The 22,241-nt window shown below is 47.5% G+C and overlaps 1 protein-coding gene across 1 annotated transcript in view; it reads left to right on the forward strand.

Annotated features, from left to right (window-relative positions):
* LOC146860813 (sperm-specific sodium:proton exchanger-like) overlaps positions 1-22,241 on the forward strand; it is a 4,738,575-nt gene that overhangs the window by 4,254,929 nt on the left and 461,405 nt on the right. Inside the window, exon 18 of the mRNA XM_085646173.1 lies at positions 18,508-18,606. Coding sequence (XP_085502299.1) covers positions 18,508-18,606 — 99 coding nt within the window. The remainder of the gene's footprint in view (positions 1-18,507; positions 18,607-22,241) is intronic.

Raw genomic sequence — 22,241 nt, forward strand, 5'->3', positions numbered from 1 at the left:
TGTAAAGATATTGCGCAACACACACACAGCAACAACACACTAGACACACCACAAAAGGAACTCCACATAAGGTTATATAAAAAATAGCCTTTGTATTATCATAAAACACATTAGACTAGCAATCACACAATATTTACTGTGCCACCTGGCACTAGGCAATATTTACAGGGAATTATACACACATGACAGGGCCACTTGGACCACTGTCAGAACCACCACAAAGTGAACTTAGTAAATGTAGAACATATAATAAGCATAGAAAACAACCAGTAATTACTGGCAAACACTATACTCAGCATCATTCTGTAACACAACCCATATTATGCACAGTATCACATGAGGCGTGGAATATATTCTGCGCCAACCTCATAAGCCTAAACATATTAGACCATAACCTTCTAAGCATAACTCACATTAGGGGCATAACTCACAGTAGAGGATAACCTCACAAGCATAACGCACATTATGCAAAACCTCATAACATAAACCACAGTAGAGGTGTAAATCGCACTAGCATAAACCATAGTATGCAAAACCTCATAACATAAAACACAGTAGAGGCCTAAATCACGGTGCCTAAAACACAGTAAATTAATCCCATTTCCTGCGCACCACATAAATCACTTTAGGGCCTGGCGCCCTATTCACCTCACTGTCCCCCTGGCCAACTGGTCTTCTCAAGGGTCTATGTCCCAAATGTCAGGGCGGCTGCCAAAGCAGCAGAATTCGCAAGTGCGCAATTGCGCTGGGGCAGAGGAGTGCATGTCACTCTTATCTTACTCAAAACGGCCCCCAAAAGAACTGTGGCCTAAACATGGCAGCTGACGCTAATTGTCATGCAGCTGTGATGAATTGTAGGCCTGGGCACTCACTAGGCCCTCTGAACAATTTTGCACAAACGTTGCAGCTGCCCGCACTGGTGCGGTGCAGATGAGGATAAAAACTAAGTAAAGGGCCCTGGCACATCTGTGCCTCTTCAGCCCCACGGGGCTTCTCTAAATCAAGTTGTCCCCTCGTTGCAACTGCCCTTTAGCAAGCAGGGCAGCTGTAGACTTGTCAAACTGGAAGGGGCACGGGCCCCTCTGGGCCCCAAAATAAATATGCCAATAAAGTGGGAGCGGCCCGCTCTCTGGCGGGACCACTCAGGCACCAAAACTGTGCCTTGGGAGAGCAACAAAGGGGGCAGGCACCGATAGCGTGCCTCCACATACACCCCCTCCCCACCAGCTCCACTCACCGGACTCCTTGCTCTGGACTCCTCTTCTTCCAATGCGGGGGGGCAGGCACCGACAATATGCCTCGGACCCCCTCCACCGTAATCACCCAAATGCGGCAGCACACAGGGCTCTCCCAGGCTTACGGGAGCCCCGCGCAGACTTCCGGCTGCCTGCATGAGGCCAAGCCTACTAGCAGGTAGTGGGGCCGGACTACCGGGTCGCGCTTGGCAGCGGCCCGGCAACTTCTCCCGACGGCTTCCCTCTTCCGCAAAAGTAACCACCGAGGCGGGGTGGGCCCCCTCAACAAACCAAAAGAAATGGAGGGATGGGCACCCGCAACTTACACAAAAATAAGCGTGGTGGGCACCTGCCAACAAAGGCACTATAAAGCGGGGTAGGCTACCGCCAATTAAAATCCATAAAGCGGGGTAGGCTCCCGCTGGCAGGAGGCCCAACCGCGAGGTGGGCACCCGCTACTCGCAGCAATGCAGGGGAATTCCCTACAACGGAGATTCCTTCAAAACAAAGGGTTGCAGCTCAGCGCTGCGCAGCCCACGCTGCCTTTCTCTGGGGAAATTAAAATAAAGCGCTCCCAAGGGGCACCAGAGGCAGACAAAGTCCTGAAGGTCCTGGACTCTAGCAAGAAAAGCAGAAGGGCCCCAAACATCCTTAGAGATGAAGGGGCAATGCAGGGCCCAGGGAGGTAAGCCTTCATGGCAGCCCCTCCTGGGCCCCAGCAGTAGTATGCCCAGCAGGATCAGTACAGCATCATGGAACTGAACATTTTCATGGGGTCACAGCCCCTCTACTTATACCAACATTTCCTTTGTCTGTTAGTGCAGGGCATGGGGGAACCAGATGCAACTGGTTCAGGGGGGATTTGGAGCACTTTGTTTTGCAAGCTCCTCTTCCCCTTTGTCAGGTAGGGGCTAGGTGATCAGACGCGCCACAGGGGGCGGAGCCAGCATTGTGCAGGCTGGGCACAGGCCTATTCAGGGTTAGGGGATTACTCCTCCCACTTCTCCCAGCACAGATGTCCTATTCAGCCTAGTGCTGACTCACACTGCCCCTCCTGGAGCCACACACACCTCCCAGCACCTGTCACTCACAAGCCATACTTGCAATTCATATCCGGCAGGCAGACACATAGCACACAGAAATGCCAACTTCTAAAAGTGGTATTTCTCCAACAGTCATAATAAATCTGCGCACACCATTGCGCAGCATTTATTCTCACAATTTCATACATACTAGAATTGACTACGTTAGTCCTCCCATTCAGGAATTACCACTGACACACACTGATCAGGGAATCCCCAATGCATTCCTATGGGAGGGCAGGCCAACCTTACCAAATACACACACAGCGCACGCACTTTACACTGGGCCACAGTGCTAAAGTGCCCAGAGGCCTAAAACCACCAACACCATGTCAGAGCTACGGCAAAAAGTTTAGGGGTGAACCTTCCAAAAAGGGCCAAGTCCAACAGAAACGAATGGATTGAGACGCGTCTCTCTGGGTCTCCGCTCCGCCGTGTCCTGCAGCCACAGTTATTGCCTGTCATCGGGCCTGTAAACCGGTGCAGGGCAATTCGCCCATCGTCCAGAAGCTTAGGTGTTGCTATCTGCGACTGACAGCGGCCCGCGAGTCCACATGATCGCAGGCTACGATCGGCTGTGACTCGGATCCTTCCAGCTGCCATCTTGGCCAACGACTGCCGAGCATTGGCCCTACCCGTGCACCTTGAGGGTGATTGGTTTTTGCGGCTGTCCCGTGCCCCTGGATAATGGCTGGGGGCCCCTCGACCCCCGGAACGTCAGCCTCCTGGCTGCTCCGGCAGCCCGGCCTTGTGGGCGGCCTGCTGACAATCTGCGCAGTGTGCATCGCACTCAGAGCAGCATTGATTAGTGGAGCCTGTGGGACACGCCAACTACATCCAGCGGTGACTGAGGGGAACCTGCTTGGATTTGGTTCCTTAGCCTTGTGACGGCTGGCCTCCTGAAGCCTACCTGCGACCTGGTGTGCTCCCGCCCTGACGAGATCGCTCTCGGCCTTGGATCCCAGCCGTGGGAGCTCAGCTGTGTGGGACTCCTGGAGCGAGTGACCACCCCGCCTTGTCCTGCCTGCCCTTGGTGGATCCCCCACCCCCACTATAGGCAAGATTGCCCGGTGACGGTCCCGAGACGTTGGGTACTGCGGAGGGACTACGTTCGCCGAAGACAGCAGTGAGTGGTGCTAGTGCTTCGCCTGCGGGGGCCCCAGGGATGGCGAGGAAACCTGCTACTGCCCTCCGCCCTGCTGTTCCGCCTCCCCTCCTGATTTGTGACTCTTGGCTCTTGACTGGGGGCACCCTGTCATTCGGGGCACTGCGACTGCTCGCGGGAGGGGGTCCCCCTTTTGACGGTGCAGCAACGGTTTTTTGCCCCTGCCTGGAACCCCGCATCTGGTTGGTGGTCGTGCGCTTGGGCCCTGGGGAACGTGCCCCTGAACTTTGCCTCCCTATTGGTAATACTGAAACTGTAGAGACACTTGGCAATTCAGGCCTGGGGCATAATGCATTATTACCAGGATTGACCCTGTGCAAGCGTTCCTCCTATACTGTCTCCGACCCTTCCATATGGATCTGCCTGAGGTGGTGCGTCCTGTTCTTGGGCTGGTGGTGCCATTGTGGATGCCTGAACAACACCCTGGACTGTGTCTTGGCATTACGGACTGATATCAGAGGGGTGATTCCTATAGACTGCTGCTTATCTACTTTCGCCTCCTGGACTGGGTCTTGGTTAGTCCTGCAGTCTTGGTGTGGTGACAGCTGTGACCCCCCTCCTGTCCTTGGTCTGGTGAGTTGCGCGGTGTTACCCTGCTGAAATGCAAGTCTACAGGAAACATTAGTAGCGTTAAGTGCCGGTGTGCTGGCTTCCGCTGCATTACTACCGCCTCCTTCAGGATCCACCACCTGTCTCTTCTCTCTGGCACTGGGCTTTTGGCTCTTACTGAAACCACTGACATGCCGCCCAAGCATAAGACCAACAAGGACGCTGACACCTCGGCCTACTGCGACAACCCAGTTACCTCTCTCTGGTCCAAGTGGAACTCACAAGCGCAAGAGAACCCTAACCCCTCGGCAGCGTTATCTGGGAAACTAACGTCAAATGTGCCAATCACTCAAGCGCTCATGTCATCTTTTATGCAAGAAATTAAGGATGAGATTGGCTCCCTTCGACAGGATCTTAAGGCTGGGACCCAAGAAATACGTAGAGAAGTCACGGAGATGGGAGATAAAGTGGACGGCCTTGAACGCACGATGGACACCAGGACGGAAGGCATCGAACACCTCTGGAAGAAGATGGTTCAAATTGAAGACCAAAATATTACCCTACAATTAAAGCAGGAGGACTTGGAAAACTACAGTAGGCGGAATAACCTACACATCAGAGGGGTTGCGTTGGAAACGGAAGGGAAGGATATCGTAATGTATAGGGCAGACCTCCTGCATGCCATCCGAGAGAATGAAGGCGCCTCTCCGCCTTTGCTCGACAGGGCGCATCGAGTCTCTGGCCCTTGCAATCGCCCTGATTTTGTCTCTGACATCCTCATGAGGGTCCATTATTTTACGGATAAGGAAGCCATCTTGAAAAAGGTCCAGAGGATTAAATCTGTCTCCTATAATGGCCTACTGATACAAATCTTCCAGGATCTGGCTCCCACCACGCTCCGACGGAGGTAGGAGTGCCAACCCTTTTACGGATAAACTGAGAGACCTTGATGTTAAATACCATTGGGGCCACCCCTTTGCTTTGATGTTCTCCTGGGAGGGCAAACAACGAGTTCTTTGATCACTGAGAGAGGCGCAACGGCTCCTCCATCTTCCTGTGGACCCTGAAGATGAAGACCTATCATCACGAGAGCATCGAACTGGAGCGCTTCGTCCGGAATGGTCCACTGTTCCCCCTCCTAGATCCAAACGTCGAATGCAGGGACTTGATTTGTCGCAAATGAAACAGGACATCATAAGCCACATCCGCTCTCTGAGTGGCTCTCTTTCTCCAACGAAATCGCCACCCCCAGCTGAGTGACATTTAATAATCTGTGCTAGTCCTTGGTCTATACTTGACACATCTCATAGCTTCAGTCTGGTGGCCTGATTGAATTGTGCTTACATTTCCTTTACATGGGATGCAGGCGGCAGAGGCCTTTGGACTTCTGTGTGCCAGCCACCCCCCCCCACAGCAGAGTCCCACAGGGGAGTGACTTCTCCAGAATGGTCCGCCTGAGTGATCCCGGGCTGTTCCTGTCAGACTCTGTAATTGCCTGGCCCAGTAGGCCACTTGTTCGTATTTTTTCTTCTTTCTCTATTCTTTCTTCTCCTCTTCCTCCCTATCTCTTTCTCTATCTCATTACCTTAGACACGCTACTGGTGGGGGTGTACTCTTACGATCCTTTGAGGCTCCATAGGGGGGGCTTACGCGTACACGTGCGGTTAGCATTGAGGTTAGGGTGACCTTTCTTAATCTCGCACTGTTGAGTTTGATTCTTGGGGGTGGTATGGATGGTCTGGCCTGCCGACCTGCAGGTGAAGGATGCTACATTCCCCTCTAGACATCATGATTAACCCTATTACATTTCTTTCTTTAAATGTGAAAGGGCTGAACACCCCTAATAAACACAGCCAGGTCTGGAGATATTTACTCTATCAGGATCCTGACGTCCTTTTTCTTCAGGAGACTCATTTACTTTCCGGGACACCAACCTTATATCACACCCTAAATATCCCCTTCAATATTGGGCATGTTTCCCCTCTAAAATGGGTGGGGTGGCGCTTCTCTTGAAATCGGGTTGGCAGACGGCAAATCCTAAGATTACAGCGGATGTTGAGGGGAGACTTCTCAGAGCACATATGTCCCGGGGTCAATGGTCCCTAACTTTGGTCAATATATATGCCCCTAATCAAAATCAGGATGCTTATCTCCATTTGCATCTTCAAACCCTCTTGCAGCCCATTACAACCCCTGTTGGGATCGCACTGCACACACATTTCAATCAACTCCTTTTTCTCCCATACACATCTCTCGTATTCTCGAATAGATTATTTTTTCCTTTCCCTTTCATTGATACGTACGTTCTGTACCGGCAAGATATCAGCTATATCTATGTTGGACCATGCACATATCCAGTTCTCACTCCAATCCCCTGATTCACGTAGGGAATCCTTACCTTGATGGAGACTACCCCCTCAGGTCCTCCGAGATCCTGTTGATGGGGCTGATCTTCGGAAAGAGATTGAGGCCTTTTTTCTAGCCAATATCCTCTGATACCCCCAAGGATATTCGGTGGGATGCATTCAAAGCTACCATTCGAGGGGCCATCACGTCCATTTCGATTGTCAGGACTCGTGAGGCACGCTTGATGGAGTCAACCCTCTCTCGGGATATTAAAGAATTAGAACGTAAAGATCACACACACACCTTTTTCCGCAACAAGCGGCTTCATGCTGAACTTTGCAGCCAACTGCGTCTACATCGAACCAACAAAGCCAAACGACTCTTACTTAATCTCAAACAGAAATTCTATGCAGGGGGAATAAAGTTGGGGCGTGCTTGGCGCGACGTCTCCAGGTCCGACAGCGTGAGCTCACATTGCTAAGCTTAAGCGTCAAGATGGCACTTGGGCCATCTCGGAAGCGGATAAAGGCAGTAGCGGTCTGTGGAGGAAGTGCTGCGGGTAGTGGGACGGAGTGGGGGAGGGGCAGCGTGTGGGGTAGTAAACAACGGAATACAGATGAACGGAGGTAAATAAATAAAACTAATTTTGTTTTGCGCTTTTTATTTATTTAATTGTTTACTTACCTCCGTTCATCCGTATTCTGGTGTTTACTACCCAACCACCCTGCCCCTCCCCCACCCCACTGCCCCGCAGCACTCCCTCCACGGGCCGCTACTGGATAAAAGCCTTGAACTAGAAACCTTTTATAGAGAGCTTTACGTAGATGACCCGTGTTCACCTGATGCCGTTTAAGATTTTCTCAACTCTTGTCCCTGGGAACTGATCGACCCTTACTTCACGAAACTTCTTGATGGTCCTATCACTCAAGATGAGATATCCAGAGCCTTGAAACAACTCCCAGTTGGTAAAACCCCGGAACCTGACAGTTTGACTGTAGGTTGTTGTTGTTGATGTTGGCAGTGTTGTAGAACAGAGTAGGTTTTAGAGATGAGACCCTTAGAGCCCTCAAATTTGCAGACCAGAGATTCGAGGGGGGTGAGTGGTATGGTGGCCTCTTGTGTATACAGCTGAGAGTTGAGCCAGTGCGGCAATTGGTGGTATTGCATACGCGCCCCTTCCGAGAGATTAAAAAGTTGTTTGCATTGTTCAAAAGTGTGGAAGTCGTTGCCGTGAAAGAGATCCTGTAAAACTCGACATTCACCTTCAGCCCAGGCTCCAAATGCCTGGGGTTGAAGGGCAGAGGGGAACCCAGGATTACGCATTATTGGTGTGTTGGGAGAAGGAAACGTCGTAAGACTCTGAGATGTCGCTAATCTATTCCAAGTCTCCAACACCGTCCTCGTATGTGTGGCAATGTACGCACTACGGGGGCGAGCCCCTCACGGAAGCCACGCCAAATCCCACAAGGGTCTACAAGATACCGCCCGGTCTAAATGAAACCAGTGTTTTACACTTTCACAACTACCCATTCCGATATGAATTGGAGGTGGCAGGCCCAATAATATTCCTGAAGGTTGGGGCAGGCTAGACCACCCTGGTTCCGGGGGAGCATAAGAATCTTATTAGAAAAGCGAGGGCGAGATTTCCCCCAGATAAATTTAGTAAAATTGCGCTGGAGGTCAAAATATCTCCCCGGGGTATTGGAGCAGGGAGAGTTTGCTCCCTGCTCCTTCTACCCGCAGCTTAGGGATCACATGCTTCACCTCTTCAATTGATTCACTGATAGTTCGGGTCTCTCCCATACAATGAACGAGGCTGAAGTTGTGCTTATTCTCAAACCGGGTAAAGACCATACCCTACCTGCTTCCTTCCGCCCCATTGCCCTGTTGAACACCGAAGCCAAGCTATATACAAAGATTTTGGCGAACCGCCTGGAACCGCACTTGCCGGGTCTTACTGACCCTGACCAGGTGGGGTTTATTCATCACCGTCAGGGGGCAGACAATATCCACCGGATTGCCCACTTGGTGGAGAAGGCGCACCTTAGAAATATCCCCGCTTGTCTCGTGTCCCTGGACACGGAGAAAGCATTTGATCACCTGGACTGGGGCTTTCTCAGGGCGGTTCTTTGCAAAGTGGGTTTGGGTCCTGGGTTGATCTCCAAACTGATGGCTCTGTATGCGTAGCCCACTACCCGCATTCGCTTTAACGGATGTTGCACGGCCCCTATCACCGTTCATCGCGGCACCAGGCAGGGGTGCACGCTATCTCTGCTTTTCTTCACTCTTGTAGTGGAACCTCTCGCTATTGCTTTACGTCAGGTTCCGATCATACGGGTGGTTATGAACATAAAGCCTCCCTTTTTGCTGATGACTTTCTCCTGTCCCTTTCCTCTCTGTCTACTTCCCTCCCGGCGGTGGCAACCCTCTTACGATCCTTTGAAGACACCTCGGATTATCGGATAAACCTCACCAAGTCTCGTGCCCTCAATCTGACACTGTCAGCCTTGGACGTCCAGGTTCTGCAGGAGATGCTCCCAGTACAATGGACTGATGAATCAATCAGATATTGGGGTCTTGATCTGACTCCTACACTGTCAACTTGGACCTTGGCTAATTGGCCCAGATTTAGACAGACTATATGGGAGAATATGTGCAGATGGAAAGGCCTTCCCCTTGCCTGGTTAGGACGCATCAATGTCCCTAAAGTCCAATATCTCTTTCAAACTCTCCCTGCTCCAATACCCCGGGGAGATATTTTGACCTCCAGCGCAATTTTACTAAATTTATCTGGGGGAAATCTCGCCCTCGCTTTTCTAATAAGATTCTTATGCTCCCCCGGAACCAGGGTGGTCTAGCCTGCCCCAACCTTCAGGAATATTATTGGGCCTGCCACCTCCAATTCATATCGGAATGGGTAGTTGTGAAAGTGTAAAACACTGGTTTCATTTAGACCGGGCGGTATCTTGTAGACCCTTGTGGGATTTGGCGAGGCTTCCGCGAGGGGCTCGCCCCCATAGTGCGTACATTGCCACACGTACGAGGACGGTGTTGGAGACTTGGGATAGATTAGCGACATCTCAGAGTCTTACGACGTTTCCTTCTCCCAACACACCAATAATGCGTAATCCTGGGTTCCCCTCTGTCCTTCAACCCCAGGCATTTGGAGCCTGGGCTGAAGGTGAATGTCGAGTTTTACAGGATCTCTTTCATGGCAACGACTTCCACACTTTTGAACAATGCAAACAACTTTTTAATCTCTCGGAAGGGGCGCGTATGCAATACCACCAATTGCTGCACTGGCTCAACTCTCAGCTGTATACACAAGAGGCCACCATACCACTCACCCCCTCGAATCTCTGGTCTGCAAATTTGAGGGCTCTAAGGGTCTCATCTCTAAAACCTACTCTGTTCTACAACACTGCCAACATCCGACACCACATGGATACCAGACACGTTGGGCCGCAGCTTTAGACGGGGACCTCCCCCCGGAGACATGGGCTTGATTGTGGGGGGACATCCCTAGGGTCTTTCGAAGCACCCCGCAACGTGAATCTGCCTATAAACTGATGACAAGGTGGTACTACACCCAACACGTCTGCATCAGATGTTCCCTACCTCCCACCGACTTGTTGGAGATGCCTAGGGGGAAGGGGAGACTTTGTGCATATTTGGTGGTCTTGTCCTGGTCTTACCTTATTTTGTAAAGAGGTTCTCAGTCATATCAAGGAGGTGGTGGGTTTTCCAATTCCTTACTCGCCATGGATTGTGCTCCTGGGTGTTAAACCTGCCACATTGACAGCAATGACAAACACTGAGTGGCACCTAATCCTTCACCTGCTGGGGGCGGCTAGACAATCCATTGCCTTATATTGGAAGAAACCACATCCTCCCCCTATTGCATTTTGGGTTCTTGGGTCGTGGAATGTTCTATATTTAGAGTTGCTTACAGCCCGCATTAATCATACAGACACAAACTTTGAGCGCATCTGGCAGCCACTGATACATCTCTCCAAGACTGGGCATTCTCGAATACTCACTGGAGCCGTTTGCTAGGGGTCGTACACCAGACTCCCCTGACTGACTCATTTGAACCTACTGACGGCCCGGGTTCTTCCGCCTTTTGAGCCCTTTTTGGTCCCCAGCCTAACCCCTAGACTACTGTAGCACATCCAGTTTCTGTGATCCCCTCTTTTAGGGAAGCTCCCTTTGATTGCTCTTTCTGTCCTGTTCCTTTTCTTCTTTCTATCTTTTGCCTGTCCTCTCTTTTTCGGCTGTTTTATGATTGGCATCATTCTCTAATGTCTTTATAACTTATAACGTTTTCTTTATTTGGCGGGATGGTCCTCACTATGATGCAGCTATAATTCACATGTTCCGCTGTTATGTTGCTGCTATTTTTGCTGGGACGTAAGCCCCTAATTTGCTTGACCTCCTGTCTTTTGTTGCTTACTTTTAATAAACAGACTTTATACAAAAAAATACAAAAAAAGAATATCTTATCAGATTATGGTCGCTTTTGCACCCCCATGGAAAGGTCAAGCTATTTCACAAGCTGGTATAGCGAGATGAGTGTCAGCAGCCATAGCCTTCTGCCGGGAATAAACAAGAAGACCACTTATACCTCAAGTGCATTTTCACTCAACAAGAAGTATAGCAACCTCTCCAGCTTCTCTTGCTGAAATATCATTGCCCGACAGGGCAGCCATATGGACTAACAGACATACTTTTACCAGACACTATTGTCTAGAAGCAACAACCAATCATAATGAGGTTCTTCACAACTTATTTCAATGAGCTGAGCTTGCAGTATACATGATAGCATGGTTATTATAGACCGCAATTTATATATTTATGTATATGTTTATGTATATTATTATACCCGCCTCCACACATTTTTATGTACATTAGATGAATTAGTTACTGTTAGCTATATGGATTAAATCATGTGAATTTATGAAAGATTCTATACTGGAGAAGAAACAAGTTACTTACCTATACACTGTGGTTCTCCAGTATGTTATGTTATGTTATGTTATGTTACTGGGTATTTGTAGAGCGCACGGCTACTCCCAAGAGTGTCCCGGCGCTAGTCATAAAAACCCGTAACAAGGCCCTCAGCCGTCACACACCACATACACCGATCATGGGAACAGCAGTGTTTTTAGTTTGTGACGAAAGCACAATAGATCATTTTCCCAGCGCAACTCAGTAGGAAGGTCATTCCAGAGTGCAGCCACCAGTACCTGAAAGGAACGGCCTCCCCGGCGGGTGCGATAGAACCTGGGAGTAAAAAGCAAACGGGAGGATGAGGACCGTAGATTGCGTGAAGGTACATACTGTTGGCATTGAGCCCTTAGATAAGGAGCACCGATGTTGTGAAAGGCCTTAAAGGCCAATACCAGTGCTTTAAAGAGTACCCTCTTACATACTGGAAGACAGTGGAGTGTTCTCAAAAGAGGGGTCGTGTGAGTGCGACGGTCAGCTAAAAAAATCGCTCGAGCAGCAGCATTCTGAGCCACCTGAAGACGATTAAGTAGATATTCAGGGAGACCCGATATAGAACATTCACATAGTCAAGCCGAGAGAGTATCAAGGCTTGCACGACTATCTTCCTGTGGGACAAAGAAAGCAATGGTAAGAAATTTCGCATCATCCTGAGCAGTCCAAAACATGTGCCCACCACCGATTGAATCTGGGCAATCATGGAAAGATTACTGTCCAATTTAACCCCCAGGTTTTTAACCGTAGTGGCCAGGTCAGTAGGGGGAGACATATTAGATGGCCACCAGTCACGCCATTCATCGTCCGGTAAACAACCGAAAAAAATCATTTCTGATTTATCAGAGTTGCATCTTAGGTGGTTAGCATTAAACCAGTTAAACACCGCCGAGAGGCAAAGGTTGATCATCTTCCCGTCCAAGACTTCATCCTTGGCACATGTGAATAATAATTGCGTGTCGTCTGCATAAGAGAGGATTCTGGCACCAAAATATTCAACCAACAGTGCCAGAGGAGCCACATACACATTAAACAATGTGGGGCTCAGGATGGAGCCCTGGGGAACACCCACATTCATCGTTTGAATGAAGGCCTCAAATGGGGGGGACCAAACAGCTTGCTGACGATTGGTAAGGTAGGACCGGAACCATTGTAAGTATTATTATATATCATAGATTCATGTGCGACCCTCCCACCTACCCTTCAGTAGCTCACCACTTTGATTGATAAATATATTAGTATTAGATATTTTGTGCCCTCATGCTATCAAATCTGAGGTGTGGTGGCTTTGGAAGAGAAGCATGAGGCAGGGGCTTCTCTCTGATAAGTTGAAGTTTGGTAGTACTCAGAATGACGTGGCTTGGTATACAGTCTCATGGGATTGCACTTTACTGCCTACTGCTGTTGATTTTTACTGCTAGTCATAATTACTGTGGGACTCCCACCACGATGACTGGGAAGAATCAAGCATGTGAATCTATGAAAGATATCAATAATGGAGAACAACAGTGTACAGGTAAGTAACTTGTTCTACCTTCCTGGGGTATCTTCTTCCAATCATTTTGATGGTTAGGACTTCTGTTCCCTTAAAGTATTAATTTTTCTGAGTGCAGCTTCTCCGAGCGGAGAAAATGCCCATTCTGTAAATTGTCACTTATCGACCTGGAATGAAAACTGTCGTAAGCTAATAGAGAATTTCGTTCAGTAAGTTTCCTATATAAAGTTGTGTATATCATGCCTTCATCATGCTTGATCAGGATGTATGTTATATCTTGAATTAGGCATGATGCATTCTCTCCTTAGTTCTCTGCTAACTGCTGCTCAGCCACAGTGTGTGTGTGAGTAATTTCATAGAGTTAGAATGTGTATGCTTGAGGTATCAGTTGGAGTGAGCAGGCAGAGCAGCAGGAGGCTGCTCCTGGTGGGGCATTGATGTTACATCTACATTAGATTTGTAACCTGTAACTAAGACTTTTATCACCTATTAAACATTCATCATAAAACCAACGCTACCTGCCTACAGAGGATCTTTTTGATTGCAACAAAGGTGACGAGTGGAAACTAACCTGTTATGTTTTTTAGGGTGCCCCATTTTAAGGCTTGAGCATTCACCTGACCCTTCACCTACATTTACCGTACCATTGTACTACATAACAGTTTTTGGTATTGACCTTTTACCTAGTTAAGCACTGCATACATTTTGGTGCCGATTACGATCCGGTAAAAAATTTCCCCGTGCGACTCGTATCCGGTCTTTTTACCGTACGAATCGTACAAGTGCCGTACGAACTGGCAATCACGATTCGCATGGTAAAAAGTCCATACGAACCGCATTGGGAATCATTCCCCACACGTCCTCGGGTCGGAAAATGTGTCCGACACGTCCTCGTACGATTTACCGTACAAATGTGAAAGGTGAAGTCCGACCGAGGAATCACGATCCATCCCGTGCGTCCGAGGTCACAACCGGATGGAAAAAACACCGTCCGCACCGAACTCCCATAGCAACCATGGAGACGTGCCCGCATACGCGCCGACCCCCCCCCCCAGCCCCCATACGTACGTGCCGACCCCCCCAGCCCCCGTACGTACGCGCCGACCCAGCCCCCGTACGTACGCGCCGCCCCCCCCAGCCCCCGTACGTACGCGCCGACCCCCCCCCAGCCCCCGTACATACGCGCCGAACCCCCCTGTATGTACACCCATGTACGTGTCGAACCCCCCGTGTACGTTCGAGTCGTACCCCCACCCGTGTATGTATGGTGCGTACCCCCAGCGCGTAGCGCTGGGGGTACGCACCGTACATACATGGGTGGGGGTACGACTCGAACGTACACGGGGGGGTTCGACTCGAACGTACACGGGGGGGGTTCGACTCGAACGTACACGGGGGGGTTCGACTCGAACGTACACGGGGGGGGTTCGACTCGAACGTACACGGGGGGTACGCACCGTACATACACGGGTGGGGGTACGACTCGAACGTACACGGGGGGGTTCGACACGTACACGGGTGTACATACAGGGGGGTTCGGCGCGTACGTACGGGGGCGGGGGGGGTCGGCGCGTACGTACGGGGGCTGGGGGGGGGGGGGTCGGCGCGTACCGGGCCACCTACTCTGGCCGATTCGCGCCGTACTTCGCTTTTCCGGCACTTTTTGGGTGCCGTGAAAATATTGCCGTCCGGACTGCTGTCGGTTCGAATCGTAATTCCTGGGTCGTGAAACGCTGCCTGAAAGCGTACCGACGTCACGTCGCAGCATTCCCGGATCACATTCGTATGTATATTTTCGTCGGTCGGTGTTTTTTACGATTCGTACGGAAATGGTGTTTCTCTGCGAATCGTGATTCCATGTTTGTAAAGTTTTACGACCGGGTACGAGTCGGACGGGGAAAACGCTCCGACCGACGGTTCGTACCCGGTTTTTACCGGATCGTAATCGCCACCTAAGTGTGGTTTTACCCGAAAACTAGGCTCAATTATGCATGAGGATTCTCAGAATCACAGGAGGCTTACTATTGTCTGCATAATAACTATGTATAAGGGTCATGCCTTCCATCATCCTCGGCTGACATGACACAGCTAGGTAAACTCCCCTGAGGGTATCTTTTGGGTATATATACACCGCATCTTTGCCAGGATTGGCGGAGGAGAAGCGACTTCCATGCTGACACACTGACATGAGACGCTGAGGTTCCTGCACGCAGACACTCCAGCACGCAGTGGTCTGACATCCCTCGTGCGGTGTCCATCTCGACACCAAGACGGGGTCCCACAGTCTTTCACTTCAGATAATGTGGTTGGCTTCCGCCTAGGGGGATTCTTGGCTCTACACCTACATACATGTTAGGTACACTTAGGTACATCTAGTTAGGGTTGCATCGTTGGAGTACGCATTATTACTGTCATGTATTTATATACCTACCTGTATTCATTGTTTTAGCACTATGGTAGGAATCTAACATCCATTTACTCTATTGGTGCTTATAATCATTTATACCGGTTTCTGTCTGATGGTTGTTTCAGCACACCTATTTTACACTAGAATGACGCTGGTTTAATAAATGCCTATTCAAAACGTCCCCTCTGTTTATTCTGTGTCTCTCTAAGACAAAGTGAGCTCGAGTGACTGAGCTAAAAGTACTGTACTGTACTGTGTCCACGATCCCGGATGGGACAGAATTGTCATGTTCGATAGTTGCCATGAACTATTCTCTTCTTGGTAAGAGGAGTTTATAGTAGTACTGTGAGCTAGCTGGTATACAGGTATACAGGTGAACAGGCTGGAATCAGTCTGGACACCTATCTCACGGTCCATGTTGTCTAAATGCGCAGATCCCATATAGGTTTATATCATTCAATCATGGGTTTGTTAAGCCTGACTACTCACTCGTAAGGGTCTCAAGGAACTACATGACAAACCTACGTGTGAACAAATTTGAAAAGGGTGATAAAGTTTACCTCAAACAAGTGACAGGATATTGGAGAGAAAGATAAATTCTACAAGAAACTAAGAGAAAGGAGATTAAGATAAAGTGAATTATAAAAAAAAAGAGATTGATGACTGCAAGAAAGAAAAAAGCCCTTTCACCCCACCAGGGTTATCTCCAACTGACAGCCTGCAGTAATTGTGAGGGGCGTTTTTGGTCTTTCAATTGCATGCAGTCTCCTGATTGTGATTCTGGAGTTTGAATTATACTCTATCATACAGCTTTGTAACAACAGAAGTCTCTCAATCATTTTACCAAGATATGCCGGTGTGCAGGGAACCAGCAGCGCTAACATTGATGGAAAACATGATGAGGCGTTGATGATCAGAGAAAGGAAAAGGAATACTACTACCTGGCAATGCTGGTAATGATAGTAATGAAGTACACAGCAAGCGAAGTATGCAAAGTGGCTGTAAGTGCCTTCAGCTGTTTTGTGGGATCATATGCAGTTTTAATGGTGCACGGATTGGAATTACTTTAGCAGTGAGGGTCTACTATAGATTGGATTTGAAATTCTGCTTGCCAGGCATGTATTGCACTTTATACTGAAATTCCTGAATCTGATAATTTGATTTAGCCATATAGGGAGTAGCCATACCAGCCCTACTGGTGTTAAATAAATCTACTGATAGTTTATTGTCTGTTTGCAGAACAAACTAATTCCCCCCACAGAATTCCTGAACTACTCGACACCACACCAAGTGCCCAAGATCTCCTTCCTGATAGGGGCTATGCGATTGCTGAAAAATCTAATGCTCGAGGCAAAATGCTATTATCATATCTATCCATGTTATCAAATATCCATTGCTTCTTATCCGCATCAACACAGCACCCAACCCATAATTACTAGCATATGTAGTAATGATTAATCATTGGTATCAAAAGATTCTAAGGGATGTGCTGAAACTGTGTTTGATCGATTCAAACACTTTAACACATTCTCTGTTCCACACATACTTTGCATTTTTGTTAAGCAAGCAGCCCAAACATTATATTTTGCTAGTGAAATCAATAAATTTAGCGTAGAATTCAATAAGATCGGAAAAAGACTTTAGTTGGTCTTTATCCTTGGGTGCGGGTGCCTTCTCAATTGCTCTCAGAATTTTTGTTTGTCCTTAATTGATACACAGTGGTCTGAATAATCAAATACTATTTGACGAAATTTGGATTCATCTTTACTCATTGCTAATCCTCATGCTTTGATGATTTCCAATACACTCTTGACCCTCAAGTCATTTTCACACTCCTCTTTACCATCGACTAAGATCTAATCCTGAAAATACTCTACACTAGGTTGTTCATCAACCTTTGAAAAGTAGGCACCAATTTGAAGGGTGTATGGATGTAGCAGTATGGTCCCTATAGTGTATCGAATGACCTCATTGTCTGGATTCTTCACACAGTTCTGTCTGATGATAAGCTGTCGATATGTTGAGAGACATGAAAAAGACCGCCCCTTTAAGTGTAGCCAACATTTCATTAATGTTGGGAAGGGGCTAGTGGTTAACCCAGATGTTAGAGTTTAAGTCATGTAAAGTTCCACACAGTCTTAAGGATGTATCTGTTTTACATGCCAAAAGTATCACCAGAGCTAGCCACTCTGAACCCTCTATTGGTTCGATTATACCCAGACAGCACAAATGTTCAAGATCAGTTTTCAATTCTATCCTTAGATTGATAGGCACTTTGTGCACGTTGTGCATGAGAAGCTGAAACAATATGAAGTTGAAATCCTGTCAACTTCCCCAAGATTTCAGTAAACCCCTTCAGGATATTCACTCATCCATTTGCAGTCATTCAATTGACATACACTTGTATGCCATAAATTAAAGAGTTATTTCTTAGACAAAGCTTGCTCAGAATTGTTGGGGTTTAATACAACGTTAAGCCATAAGGTCCCCTTGATCGTTTCAACCAATCAAATTCAACTCTTTTTTGCAACATACACTATTCTATTAGTCACTCGGAACTCCACCACAATTGGCACATATGACGTTGCACCTCACACACCTCCTAAACGTTTCTGTGAAAGCTGCAATCACCAGCCCGATGACACCTGCAGAGGAATGCAACAGACACGTCATACGCACAGGACTCCGCGTGGAACCGGGTCATCCCTGTCGCCACCAACATTCTGAGTTCTACATTCCGAAACCACTCAAAGGGTGAGAGGATGTGGTCCGTAGGCTACGCTGCCGACTTGGTGCTGGAAACCAGAGTTCGAGCCTCGAGGTCGCGTCCACACCCTGTGATTCTGGGCAAATCACTTAATCTCCCCGTGCCTGAATGTGTAATGTAAATACGGTGCTCATGTAAAGCGCTTCAATACCTTCGGCTCGAGTTCTCGCTATATAGATATGTAACAACAAAATAAAAGGGAAACCCTTCAGTGATATTATAACAGGGCAGCTTTTCTCTTTCTATTTTGTGTCATTAAGTAGAACTCTCATTTTGAAGGCTCCAACTCTTGCTAAGCTATCTAGTGAATAATGTAACACTGAAAAACTGGTTTCCATTCATACTGTATACTGAGCAACACCTCAATTTAGGATGAATATCTACATTGATAAATCTGTTCAAAGAGTTCTTTGGCTGCGTATTAGAAATGTAATTCTTTTACATCTTGTTTGGATTTCAGGGCAGAGCAAAGATTTTATTTTTTGACTATGGGGATACAATATCCAAGCAAGGCGACTCTCCCCGAGGCATCCATCTAATAGTGTCTGGGCTGGTAAAGGTAAGCTCAATTTTCTGACATTGATGTTCTTGTTCCAGGCTGTATGTACTGAAGCTGCTTGAATCAGATAAACATTGTTTTATATTATTTGAGCAGATCCTGAGTTTTATACCCTTAAAATTAAGAAAGTTTGCCGAAATTTAACTTATTTATAGTCTATGACTAGCGGCCTGCTTTACATGCACAACAGCACATTGCCATTTCTCAACCAATAAGTAGACTTTCAGAGGGACTGAATCCACAGGCGACACTTTCACTTTTAAAAATCTGCATGTCCAAATACAGTGTGCGCTTGAGGCCGTATGAGAAGTTACGGTCATTCACAAAATACCTTTTTACTTATTAAATGTGAAAGCAGATGCAAATGTTAGCCTTTATGTTTTAAACAAATGTTATTGCATTTTTCCAAAGACACACAGAAAGCCGTTATTTAATACAGAACTTCAGTTCACCATGTGTTGCAGCTTAGTACAGACTACAATCGATTCCATTGACAAAACATACATGTGAAGTTGCAACGTAAGTAGTACTTTAACTTTGAACATATATCCCAGTCCCACCCCCCCTTGAATTTGACATCCTCATTTGAAAAAGTAAGTATTGTAGGCATTCTATTTTAATCAATGTCAAAGCCAGTCTCCCGACCCCACTCAGCATAAAGGAAGCCCAAATTAATTGATTTAGGATTACATGGCATGCACCCTGGAACAACTTGGCAGTATGTAACGCTTAGTCATGCAGGTACCCCATGAGATCCTCCCAAATCGTGTTATGCATTAGCAGACTTAGTTTAGTGGCCAACGCCAGTCTAGGAATCATCTGCGCTCAGGGTTTTAAATGCCTCCAACAAAGTATCCCACTCCAGTGCTACTGGTCTTTTTCATAAACCGCGATATTCCTCAAGGTGTAGTGCACCACTCTCAGCCAGGTCCCACTTCACCACCTCCTCCTGCCACTGGGAAACCATGGGGGCAGCATGGAACTTCCAACGTTTTGTAAGCTGGCATCTAGCCAACAACAATGTCAATTCGACAAAGCGTGCAGTCACCTTAGCGTTTTTGGGTCAAGGAAACAACCGAAGCATGCAACTTTCCAGGGTGTGCCAGTGAGTCTGTTCTGTGAGATCTGGGAGAAGGGACGTGATTTGTGTCCAATAGGAAGTCAGTATGGGGCATGCCCATAGCATATGTAATAAATTGGCTTCCAGTGTTCAACAACGCGGGCAGGCTGAAGGCATCATTGGGAACATGGCATGTAACTTGTGTGGAGTAAGATAAGAGCGGCGCTTAATGGAAAATTGTATACATTTGAATCAGGAGTTTTGAGAGAAATTTTGGGGACATTCTAACAAGAAGATCCATTCTTTGTCTTGCTGAGTACATGCTAGGTCTATTTCCCACTTAGCTCATAGGGAGGTCATAGGTAACTGTAAGTGCGAGTGGATGACCCGGTACAGCCATCGTACTAGATGACGCCCATGTCCCATTGTGTGCATTGCTTGAATTAATCAATGAGAAGTGGGTTTGGTCCTCCCAGGTGCTCAATGTCGTTGTATGTAACATGTGATGCTGGCGTGGGTCAAGAACAAGGTATGGGGCAGGCGGTGCATATGTATATATATGTATAAAGTCTGCATGACTCAATAGGGTACCCTCTACAAATAGATCACCTACTGTTTCCACTCCTACCCGTTTCCAAGTAGTAATATATGTGTTTTAAGAGTCCCAGAGGCCGTTGGTAGACCCACCAGTGGTGTATTCAAAGTGTAGAGCACCTGTGGGGAGGTTTAGTGCAGAGAGATCATCCAATGGGAGACAGCAACTTGGAGCAGTAGGGGGCCATCCGTAGGGATGGCAATACCAGGGCAGAACATTCTGTTTAATGTTCAACACTTGAGCAAGGCCAGTAATAGAGTCATTGTACTTGTCCCACGATACAATAAGATTTAAAATCTGAAGCACCCATTCCACGTTGGTCAGGGGGAGTTGGAGCTTAGGGAGGGCGACCCTACGACGACCGCTAGCCCACATTAAATCAATTAAAAGTCCATCTGGCATTTTAAAAATCCATGCAGGGATAAGCACCGGAAGGTTCACAAAGTGATAATGTAATTGGGGTAGATTGACCATTTTAGCTAGGGCCAGTTAACCTGTAATCGATAGTGGTAATGTGATCCAGACGTTTACCTGCGATTTGGGGGACGTTACACTTTTAAGGAGGTTACCCTCTAAAACATCAAGCGTTTCTCAATATATTTGCACTCCCAAGTATCAAGAGCCACCTGAAGAGACATTTCCCCAAAAGGTAGTGTCGGCCGGTTGTAAGTGTCCGCAAAGGAAAAGGCATAAGATTTTGTCTCATTAATTTGCAGGCCAGAGAGGGAAGAACATGCTTTGAAGTGTCCAGCCAGTGCCTGTAGATTCAGGAGGAGGTCTCTAATGTATAATATCATCTGTATATCATCTGTATATAACATGAGATAGCGCGAGTTGCTGGTACTATGGGGATGCCCCATGTGTGGGCATCTTGGCGTAGTAGTCGTGCCAAGGGTTCCAGTGCTTGGAGAAATAAACGTGGCGACAGAGGACAGCCTTGACACATGCCTCTGTGTGTCAAATTGGGATCAGAAATATGTTGGGCGGGGTTGTGTGGAAGCGCCAGTGTAGACCAACCTTACCCAACGAGTATATGCGGTAGGTGATGGAGCGGGTTACCAGCTTGGATTACTCACACATACCATCTACTCACCTGCGCTCATAACATTCATACAAGTAAGCTAGTAATAAAAAAAGCTGGTATCAAATGTGGGTTCACCTGTAATTTGATAGTCACCTTTATCAAATCTTACCAACTGGATCTCCTTTTAAATAATTTTCCTCTGCTCAATGAATCAGGTTGCTGAGTTGGTTTAAGATAGAAATTACATTAATTTGACCTCCAAATAACCACAAACTCGAAAAGTTTAAAATCTTTATCTAAATCAATAATTTTGTGAGTCAAAATCAATTACAGTAAACACCTTCTTCCTTCAGGAAGATTTAAACCAAATACAAGCAAAGTCACAATAAAAGATCAATTATGACGGTACCTGAAGAGGGAGAGAACAGAGAGCAGTACATGGACATACTACACAAATTTATAATTACCTAGGATAATGCGATGACCGATCCCCTGGCCTAGGAGTCGGGTGAAGGCCTCCCAAACAAGACGGGAGATGAAGATCAAGACAGGTTCAGGACCGGGAACGTGACCTCTTCTAAGTGCAACGCCTGCGTCGCACCCATCTCTGGCACTACTCTCCTCGGATAGTTCTTCCGCAACTCCCTTCTAGAGGATGGGTTTTCGATCAGTATCTTGTTCTCTCAAGCAGGGTCTCTGGAGTCTGGAATCAGCATAGAAACTGGGACTATCCCCTGCGTAATGAAGTATGCAACTAACTAAACTTACCTCAATTATACCATTCTAAGTGTATGTTCCACCCCCCAATGTTTCAATTTCGTGAAAACCCTACTTCTAATTGGGCAAGGCAAGGGGAGGAGGTCATCACACCATACTAGATGTAATCGTTTCTGAGGGTCCCTTGTTCTATGTTCCTGCCCCTTAATTAGTTTTTCCAAGCTTTATTCCCACCCGCA

Source organism: Triturus cristatus, chromosome 3_1 (genome assembly GCF_964204655.1).
Source record: "Triturus cristatus chromosome 3_1, aTriCri1.1, whole genome shotgun sequence".
NCBI lineage: Eukaryota > Metazoa > Chordata > Amphibia > Caudata > Salamandridae > Triturus > Triturus cristatus.